At 41.2% G+C, this 10,884-nt stretch overlaps 1 protein-coding gene across 1 annotated transcript; it reads left to right on the top strand.

Annotated features, from left to right (window-relative positions):
• Positions 1-647: 647 nt before the first annotated feature.
• On the top strand, positions 648-9,824 carry M6PR (mannose-6-phosphate receptor, cation dependent). Its single transcript, XM_039874271.1, has 7 exons — positions 648-825; positions 4,936-5,115; positions 5,821-5,987; positions 7,674-7,783; positions 8,069-8,199; positions 8,743-8,869; positions 9,316-9,824. The coding sequence occupies exons 2-7, from the start codon at positions 4,937-4,939 to the stop codon at positions 9,436-9,438; spliced, it is 837 nt and encodes a 278-aa protein (XP_039730205.1). The 5' UTR covers positions 648-825; position 4,936; the 3' UTR covers positions 9,439-9,824.
• The last annotated feature ends 1,060 nt before the right edge of the window (positions 9,825-10,884 follow it).

Here is a 10,884-nt window from a genome sequence, read left to right as displayed (position 1 = left end):
ATGCCACTAGACGGGAGAGAAATGATAAAGATCATAGTAAAGATAACACACACAAAGGAATTCAAGTTTGGAAAGGAAAGAATAAAGTCGTTAAGAAAGCCAAGAAAATCAAGACCCAATTGCTCTTCACTGTTCTCTAGGTGCCAACACTGAAGACAGCAAAACTCAGGGCAGCAGACGGCGAAACAGCACCTCTCGCAGGCGGCCAACGGTCTCGGGAAGCAGCGTGAAGAAGCGACTTGGCGTGAAAACTACAACTCCCACTAGAGCCCGCGGCACAGGGACCCTTCCGTAGTTCCGCTTCTGCCGCCCGCCCTCATGCGCCCTCTTCAGTCGAACCCACACAGGAGCGGGCCTGGCGCGTGACCGCGCATGACCCCGCGTGACGGGGTGCTCCGGCCGAGAGGCCCCAAGGCAAGGCTCTGGGACCCATTGGCAGAAAGGCGACCCAAAAAGGTGGACCTGAACTTGAAAATCTCGATAATGATTGGAGTTGATGGGACAAGGGCGGAGCCGAACACCCGCGATACTGGCCAATCAACGTCCGGGATGATCTGGGGACCGGGAAGGGGAAAGGGGTGAGATGGATCCGTGATCACGTGCCCCGGGGTCTAGTGGGAGGAGCAGTTGCCCAGTGGCCGCCTGGCGCTTCCTGTTTCCGGTTCCCAGAGTGGAGCACCGCGAGGCGCTGAGGGGAACGCTGGCTGTGACACGAGCTCTGGGACTGGGGTCTGTGGCTGGCCCCTCGCTGGCCCTGTCTCCCAGCCCCAGACAGGTACTCACCTGGGGAGTCTGAGCTTTGGCTACTCCCTTTGCCCGTGACACGTGAGTATTAGGGGCTGGAGAGCGCTCACACCTTGGCGTCTGTGATAGGGGCCGAGATCGTTAAGTCTCCCTTGTCAGGGGTTCTAGCCAGAAATCCAGATAAGGAACCCTAGAACGGAGGCGGAGGCTTAAGGGCCAGTCTTCACAGAGTCCCAAGGGACGTGAGGAAGAGAGGACCTCCAAGACCAGACTGGGAATTTACCTGTATTGAGAAGGCAGGGAAAGGAAGGTCGCTAGGTATGGAGTGCGTTTGAGGAGTAACTGGACACTTTAAAAGGAATTTTGGCCTGCATCGTGGAGAGAGGTAAAGTAGCATTATCTGGAGAGGGTATGGCCCTAAGCAGTTGGAAAGTTAGGAGACCAGAATTTCTAGAACCCTGAAGGAAGTTTAAGGGGGATGAGTGTATGGTATGGAGAAGAGTAGCTAGTTGAAGAATTATTGTCGTGTTCCTCTTTGTAGGGAGCTTCCACTCTTGGGACATAGAGCTACTTCTCAGGCTTTTCAACACTGGGCCTTTTAGCTAATTAGGACTGATTTTCTAAAAGTGTAGGTTGCCGGAGACAGGAGAGAAGGGCCACTCCATCAGAAATGAATGAGAGAGATGAGAGTGGAAATTTCATTGAAAAATGGAAAATGCTCATGACTAGTCTTGAGGGGTGAGGAAGTGAATGGTACAGAGTACCCCCGTGATGTAAACTGCTTCCCAGTTCCTGGTTTAGTCATTTGTCATGCCACTGAGGAGAATTTTTTAGCACTACCAAATGGATCTATCATTGAACAAGAAAATTGAAGGGAATTTTTCAAAATCTTACATTCCTGCCCCTTGTTTCCAAAGTACCTAGACAAACTCTTGCACCTTGAGAACCTAATTGTAGTACATTAAAAAGGAACTACCCAGCCCTTGGATTTCATACTCTTCCTTATACATTTTTGCACCCCTGTATTTATCAGAAAACTTTCAGCAAATATCTTTGTGCCATGAATAGTCCAGGTTGCCTCACTAACTTCATACCTGTTTAATATTTTTATAATCTAGGGCGAGTAACTTCTGTAAGCATCAGTTTCTTCATCTATAAAATGGGAGAAATTACACCTACTTTTCTGGGTTGTGAAGATTAAGAAACATAATCTAGATAAAGCACTCAGAGCACATGCCACTGAATTGAAGAAAAGCAACTCGAGCATATAGCCAAACGTTAAGCTGGAAAGAGAGAAGACTATCGAAGAATATTCTCATTCTAACTTTTTGAACCAATAAGCAAATGAAAGCTAGCTCAACTCAACTAGTGCTGACTGCAAGGTGTTTTACCCTTCATCTTTTCTCAATTTTGTTTTAGGAAAAGAAATCATCAACTTAACAGATAAGGAACTAACTTTGAGGCCAAAGAACACAGCATTCTGTGTGAGCATCCCTCCAGAAAAACTGGTCCTGGAAAAAAAATCTTGAAAGCCCAGAAAGCTGAAATTTTAATTTAGGCCTTAAGAAAATATAAGGAAAATGGCATGCTAAATTAATTGAATGAAAGGAGTCTCTTCTTTTTAAGTAACTAGTCTGGTCAAGTTGTGTGTTGAGCAATGAGTTAATTTAAGGAAGATAGAAGTTTGAGGTCTGAGTTCTTTGTTCCATTTATTCAGTGAACTGTGTGAGGAATCACTTCCCCTTCTTGCTTTGTCAAAAAGAAAGCAAAACTTTGGCTGCCTGCTCTGATCCCACAAAAACTGATGTGAAAGGAGATATACATGTAGTGGAGTATATAGACCATGAGCTCTGAAGTCAGACTATCTGGTTCACTCTACTAGCTCTATCACAATTTTCTTATCTGTAAATGGGGTCAATAACTATTACTGCATAGGGTTATTGTAAGAATTGATTTATGTATGTTAAGTGCTTCAAACAATGCCTGGCAGAAGGCAAGCACTCAGTGTTTCCTATTAGTGTCTTAAATGTGTTTATGGGGGCCTCAGACTTTTTGGCTGGCTATAAGTAGTCTGTGGAAACACCTTATTAATATTACTGTAGTGAATTAATGTTTAGAGTACCCAAAGTCAGGGAGACAACTTCCCAAGCATGTGTTGTCCTAGTGGAGTATGGGAACCATAAGGTCAAATGTAAGTTCGTTTAGGGGAGTGGAGAAAATTCATTCAGGGCTGAGAGCTTCCATTTTCCTATCTTTAAACTTATTGGTACTCATTAAATGCTGCCTATTTCCAGTTTTACATTCTAAAAATACAATAGAGTCAATGGACAGCATGGAAAAGAAATAGAGGACTTTAAAGAGTATTGGAACCAAAGTTCAGACTTGTAGTACGGAAGCATTTTATTATAATGGAGAAAAGTTTGGAAGAATTAATTCTTTGTATCAGAAAAATTAGTGATACCATTACATTATGAAATTAACAAGTAGCAATGGCCTGAAGGGTCATTAATGATATCAGGGTGAAGGCTTTTTGCAAGGGTGGATTAGAGAAAAGAAAATGAGTTTGGGAAACAGGGCCATGTGTTTCCTAGAGCAGTACAAGCATCAAGTCAATTGGATTTACTAAATTGTACAGTGACTTGGTGATTCTCAAGGGATGTCAGCAGTTTGGAGTATAGGGAGATCTTATACTGGAAATCCAGAAACTCTTGAGCTTCGTGACTTGGAGCCTGCGGTGGGTTTTGGAAGACTTCTTCAAACCACTCATTTTGACCTAGTGAATTTTCTTTTTCCTGTAATTTAAATGATCGAGTTATTTTTCAGAAATGAGACATTAAAATGGATAATGTTGAGTTTGGGTGTTGTGGCTGTGTATCTTGATTCATCATTCTTATGGGGAATATGAACGAAGACCCTGGGACGCTCCTGAATAATGGAATGAGAAGTCAGGGCCCAAAGTCATCATGTCTCTTTCTCTATTTTTACATCTTTTTTAGTAGTTTCCAAATAAACCCTATCAAGTGTTAAGTTGTAATCTGCACATTATGTTAGGGAGGGCCACTGGTTTAAGCAATATATATGCATACACTTCTCAGTCGTTCCTTTCCTTTGTTTACAGCAAGTTCCAGGCAGAAATCCCATCCCTCTGGGCCTCAGCTTCTTCCTGTTAGATATGTAGCCTGCAAAGTAAGAAAAACAAACAAGCACGCAAGCAAAACCTAGTCGATCCTGCCAGTAGCATAATCTTGTGTCAAAGATTAAGCCGTACATGTCTAGGTACACGGGAGTGGTACAGTGAAACCGCACAAAGTTTGAAGTATTAAACTTTAAATAATAAGATATCGCAACCTAACTTTTCACCAAACAGTAAAGAAGTGAGGATGTCTCCAATGAGACTGTCATAATTAACTAATTCTTTTTTGTTCTCTCCTTTCGCTCTTCTCAACTGCATGGTGTGTCTGAAGGACTCACCTATGAATTAGACTGAAGGTTATATATCTGAGCTTCCTGGTGCGGGTGCTCTTGGCACAGAGACATCGAAATGTACTATTTGTTGCATATGCCAATGAATTTTATACTTTCTGCATAATCAAAATACCATCATTGGTGGCACCTAAATATTCCTTAGGCCATTGGTTAGTCTTTTGTCAGTTTCTAGAACAAAAAAAAAATGAGTTTTTCTCTTAGTAGAGCTGAGGAGTTGGTAAACTGCCTTGGAAGTCGAGGTATTCTTGTTCTGTGCACACCTTGCTAAGATTGACCACAACCTATAGACACTCTTTAAGGCCAGTGCCATCTTCTTCGTTGAGTGCATGTTGTGCCCTTGTCCTGAAAGGGCACAGGAAGGACAGGATGTAAGTGACAGCTTCAGGCAATGGAGTCAGCTAGGACGAGGCTTTCAAAATAAGTTTTGAGAAGAAAAAGAGAAACCTAGAGACTTAAGAATCCAATTCAGAATATTAAAGGACAGGAAAAACATAATTTGGATGAGAGCTAAAAGCTTGAAATAGACATAAGAAGATAAAACCCAACTTCATAATATTGAAGATAACTAGCTAGTATAAAATAGGAGGTGATGGATGGAAGATAAAATGTTTTTTAGAAAGTAGCTTTCATTTATTTGCTCTGTCTCTTTCTCTTCTGTCCTGTTCCTCCCCACCCCCTTCTCCAACACACACACTCTCCCAAAAGGATGTTCCCCTTCTACAGCTGCTGGAGGACTAGATTACTGCTGCTGCTACTGCTGGCTGTGACGGTGAAAGAATCTTGGCAGGCAGAAGAGAAAACCTGTGACCTGGTAGGAGAAAAAGGTAGAGAGTCAGAGAAAGAGTTGGCTCTACTGAATAGGATGAAACCACTGTATAACAAAAGGTAAATGAGAAGAACGTTAAAGGGTTTGAGAAATAACTTTATTAAAGAATCTTTTCCTCCTCTTACTGATTTTATTTTGGTATTACTATTGATTATGGAAGAAATACATATATAATAACCTCCTCTTTATCTGGGATAGCTGGTCCTATCTTGCTTTTATGATATAGGGCAAATTCTCGCCCCAGTTCTTTGTAGCAATGTGCAGTTCTCTTACGCAGAAGAGTAGTTGTTTCCAAGACTGGATCCAAGAGACCAGCTTGTAGGAATTTAAAAAGCGTTATTTGATGCCTCCGTGTGTTAAGACTTTAGAAGTATCAGATAAGTGTATGTAAGCCTGTATACATCATCAGAAGTGACAAATCTTTGGGTATGAGATCTCAAGATGCTCTTTAAGGTACCAGGGAACATAGACCCGTATTCACAGGGAAATGGTAGCTAACACTTTAGCATAGTCTAGAGCAGGTATTCTAGGAATATCTAGTCGTGGGTGGTATATTTTAATTAGTCATCAACAATTAGAATGGTCTGTCAGGGTCATGGATAGCTTATGATTCAACAAGTATTATTCACTGTTAACATTTAGTTTTGACATCACATAAATTAAATACACCTTTGGGAAGGCGGTAAAAGGAAAAGAGGCTGCTCTTCTAAGGTTGATAACCAGTAACTCTCCTCTTCCTTCTTTCTCCTTACGTCTCCGTACAGCTTTGAGAGCACTGTGGGCCAGGGCCCAGACAAGTATATGTACATATTCAGAGTGTGCCGAGAAGCTGGCAACCACACCTCTGGGGCAGGCCTGGTGCAGATCAATAAAAGTAATGGGAAGGAGACAGTGGTGGGGAGACTCAACGAGACTCACATCTTCAATGGAAGTAAGACTCTCCCTGTTGACTATTTGATCCTATTAATCCCTCTGACGATCCTCTATGTCTTTCCTAATCTCTTCAGAATATCATGTGATATGTGTGGTTCAGCACACCTGAGACTATAAACCACCGGATACTTAGTTCCACAGCTCCTCTGGAGCCAAGGCTCAGGACATCATGAAAAGTTTATGCAAAAAAAGAATCTAGATGGAATTGTATAACCTGGGGTCCCTTTATCCATTTCCTTTTTGCCCCAAGAATACTCGCCAGCGGTGCTTGCCGCTGCAGCGTTTACCCAAGATAACTCCAGATTACAGTCCTAATCTTACCTCCAAAGTTTGCCACAAAATATCTCGTTTTTATTATTTTCGCGTCACTCTAGTATATCAGTAGTCTTTGGAAACAAATGACATCATTCTATTTATAGCATTCTGTTTTAAACAGTGATATTTCCATTTACAAAATATAGTAATTCTCGAACGCTGAAAATGTCAAATCCTAGAAAACGTAGCATTCCTACACATGACATTAACATCGTTCTTGAACAGTTGTTAGCCAGAGATTCATTTGATGAATCCAATTTATGTATACATTTCTGTTATATTAGAAGTAGAGACAAGTTTTGTTTAGAAATAATTCCAAGAATAGTTTTTATATTTTATTTTCACTTTGAAAACTAGCCAGATTTGCTTCAGCCTCAAAGAGCATGTTTATATAAAATTAACATTGGCAGTGAGCTGCACTTTTTTTTTTCTAAATGGGAGATGGGTTAATAATGAGTTTTTCATTATTTTGAAGCTAGGCTTGAAAATATTAACCATCATCATTTCTCATCAAATTAATCACTTTGCCAGTTAAATTTTAAGATCAAGGTTTACAAACTATTCAGTCTACAAAAATTTCCCTACGAAGTTGTGATAATGATGGTGATAATATTTCTCAAAAATCATAAAATCTTATTGCTGGAAAGGACTATGTGAGTACCTAGTCTAATTCCTTCCCTTCAGCAGATAAATAAGTATTGCCTCAGTGCAGGCATTTGCTCCTATAAATAATAAACATTAAAAAGTAATGTAAAGAATGTGGGGCTGTGGGTCAGAAGACTGGATTTTTGACCCAGATCATCACATTTACTAGTCCTGTGACTGAAAAATCATTTCACCTTTTGACTTTAAGTATACACAAAATAGGAAGCAGAATCCTTTCCTTACTCACCACATATGACATGAATCAAGTGATATTTTGCAAAAAAAAATTGAATACAGTAAATGCTGAAGAAAAAGAAATGCCTCCCAATCTTAAAATCATCCATTTTGAACTTATCTATGGCTAATTTAAATCTTAGGCTTTCCCCCACCACCCAGTAATTGTATGGAACCTCTTCTTTTGATGTTAGCAGGTGTTCAGCAAATGTGAGTCATTGTTGAGGTATGAATCATAATTGTTTTTGCACTATCCATTGCCTTCCTTTAACATGGGGAATTAAGATCCTTATATGAATATCTATATGATTCTTAGCAGAGGAACATAAAGCTATTGTAAAAAAGCAAGTTTTACCTCGATATATCTCGTATACAGAATTTATTCTGATGAGGGTTATTTTAATTAAAACCAATGTCACTGTACTGTAGTACCCAATTCTGCCTCTGCTTTTCCCCCACCCCACGCTCCATTTTCCTTGTCCCTCCTCAGGTAATTGGATCATGCTGATCTATAAAGGGGGTGATGAATATGACAATCACTGTGGCAGGGAGCAGCGCCGTGCAGTGGTGATGATCTCCTGCAATCGACACACCCTAGCGGTGAGGCATCCTGGGGCATGTGAGCCTAGAGAGATGAAACGATTGACCTGAGGTGGGAGAGACTTTCCAGAGGGGACGAGATACATTGAGACGGACAAGAGAAAACTAGAAATTCTATCTTTCCCTGTGGCAGACACCCATCTTCTAACACAAATGAAAATAGGTTATTGAACCAAAAGAAAGCAATTGTTTTTTTGGGTTTGGGAGTTTTTTTTCTTTTTTTAGATGGAGTCAGAAGAAACCACTTTACCACATAAATGTTGTGTTCTGTCTTTTCATCATTAGGACAATTTTAACCCTGTGTCTGAGGAGCGAGGCAAAATCCAAGATTGTTTATACCTCTTTGAGATGGATAGTAGCCTGGCCTGTTCTCCTGAGATCTCCCACCTCAGTGTGGGTTCTATCTTACTTGTCACGTGAGTGCCTTTTCCCTTATCAGTCCAAGTTTTCTCTTTTTTTTAACTGATAATTTCTTGTATATGGGTACAAATTGTGTATTTTTATATGTGTTATAATTCAAGGGGGTGAACTTCATGTGGAAAACCCTCTTTGAACTCTGACTATACAAATTTTTTAAAATGTGAGATTTAATATTTTATCCCCAATAAATATTCACATTGGAAGTGGTTTTTTTCTCCTGCCTGAGGGCTGGGCAGTTTTTAAACTATCCCATTAGATTGTTAGAACTTTCAAACAGAATCGTGTATCTAATGGTGACCGTTCTCAGCAGAACTCACACTGCGTCTTTTTTTTCTGAGCATTCTTTCTCAGACTGACAGCGCTCTTATTGGTTTTCTAAGGAAGCTACCAGCCCCCTTTTTCTTTAATATAACTACCTCCCCCCACCCACATTTTACAGAACACAACTTAGGAAACAGCTAACAGTGAATACAGATGACCCTTAGCATCTGAGTTTTACTATTTCATGGTTTTTAAGATGGATCTTTCTTCTTCGACAGGTTTGCATCTCTGGTTGCTGTCTATATCATCGGGGGGTTCCTATACCAGCGACTGGTGGTAGGAGCCAAAGGAATAGAGCAGTTTCCTCACTTAGCCTTCTGGCAGGATCTTGGCAACCTGGTAGCAGTAAGTAACAGGGCAGCTGGCTGAATCTGTAGCCTGCTTACAAGGTTGAATGACCAGCCATCCCGCTTTGCCCAAACTGAGGGGTTTCCTGAGACATGGAACTTGGGTGCTAAAACCACAAGAGGCCCAGCAAACCAGGACAGATGGCTGCCCTAGCACTAAGCAGCATAGGATCTTACTGTCTGGCTTGCTAAGACTTGGCTGGAAGAACACTGTTGCTTAGATTTAGGAATCTAATACAGATATTAAGGGGCCTAGGTGGGAAGAAGGTGAGGCCTAATTAGAATTTTTCTCCTGTTTCTCCCTTGGAGCTTTAGGGTTTTCTCTTCATTATCCCTGGAGGAAACTAGTTCTTGCCACATTCTTAGACCATAAATATACTTTGCTTTACCCTAAGGTTGCTTATTCCAAATGATCATTTCCTTCCTTTGCCTCTTTCCATACAGGATGGTTGTGACTTCGTGTGCCGTTCTAAACCTCGAAATGTGCCTGCTGCATATCGCGGTGTGGGGGATGATCAGCTGGGGGAGGAATCAGAAGAAAGGGATGATCATTTATTACCAATGTGATTGCACTTTAAATGCCCAGCTTCTTCAGCCCCCCGCCCAGACCAAAGCATACTCAGCCAGATTTCTGAAGCAATCTCTCTACTCCAGCCTCTCCTCTCACCCTTAATGTTGCTCTTGCTTTCCAGTTTGCTTTTGGTTTGCATCCTCTTCTCACTAGTTGATATGCCTTCCCTTTTTCCTTATTTTTGGTTTTTCCTCAAGAGGTAGAGTTGTAGGTCAGAGGTTAACAGGGCCAGTGACAAGAGGCTATTGCACTGTCTTGGTACAGGAGGGTACAGTTAGGATCATTTTAATGAGCAAAAGCATGTGGCAGGCTTGCTGACCCTTTTTTAAACACATTTTCACAAGTTCTTGAGACACTGGATTTCTTTAATTAAAAAAAAAAAGGAAAGAAACATTATTTATACAAGGTTGGATTGCTTTCATGCTCTTACTCTGCACCCTCCAGTAGTGTCCGTGAGAATCTGGATGTCATTTTTTGCTGCTTGGAACTACTTTGCAGTGATCTCTTGGTTGCAGTCTAAGTACTGCCATTTGGTCTGAGCCTGGAGATGTAGACCACCTCTGGAGTTAAGATGCGAAAAGTGTGACATTTCCCAATTAGAGGATTCTAAAGTACCATCCCATCATTCGTTGGCATTGGAGTGACTAAGTTGGAACTAGGTCCTGGATTTTGTTCTTTGGTTGTTAGTGCATATGTAGCCAAAATGCCTAATCTAGAAGTCCAATCTTTTACAAAGGGAAATTGAAAGCGTCCTCCACTTTGCAACAGGAGTTCCGGAAAAGGGAAATTTACCTTGCAGTGGGATCTCCTTGATGGCTGTTCCCTCCTACTCGTAGTAAAAGCTGGCAAAGCTTTTCTTATTCCTGAGATGTTTCCCGCCACCAGTGTTTCTAAACATGTTGCACTTTCTTCACAGGCATGTCATTTTGACCTTTTTATTTCCAATCTTCTGGAAAGGGAATGGAGGCAGAAGTAGGACATCTAGGGCTCTGCCATCCTCTGCTCTGGGTATGGGATGCTGCTTCACCTGCCCCTCCTTCTGGCTCAGGGAAGTGTCATCTTGCCCACATTTCTGTGGAGAGGTTTTTAATCCTCTGATGCTTCCACCTTTCTATTTAGGCCACATGCCCCAAAACCTGGCCTGATCTTTAATAGTGAACCTGTGCCATTGAAGAGCAACATGGCTCCACTAGACACAAGGGGATGGAATCAATAGATAGGGGCCTTTTATAGCCTTAGAGAAGAAAATGAAATTATTTCATCCTTGGACTTTAAAAACTATTGGAGTGATTTCTTTTTCTTTCTAAACAGGGAAAATAATGTTATAAAAGCATCTTTTTTGTTATTTGTTTGCATCCCTCCCCCACACTCTGGTGTTTTAAAAATGCAAAAAAAAAAAAAAGGAAACACTTTTTGTACAAAGACACTTGAAAGATTAAAAA

Source organism: Pteropus medius, unplaced genomic scaffold (assembly GCF_902729225.1).
Source record: "Pteropus medius unplaced genomic scaffold, Ma_sr-lr_union100, whole genome shotgun sequence".
Taxonomy (NCBI): domain Eukaryota; kingdom Metazoa; phylum Chordata; class Mammalia; order Chiroptera; family Pteropodidae; genus Pteropus; species Pteropus medius.
The sequence above is the reverse complement of the archived record's forward strand: the minus strand, read 5'-3'. Positions and strand labels throughout refer to the sequence as shown.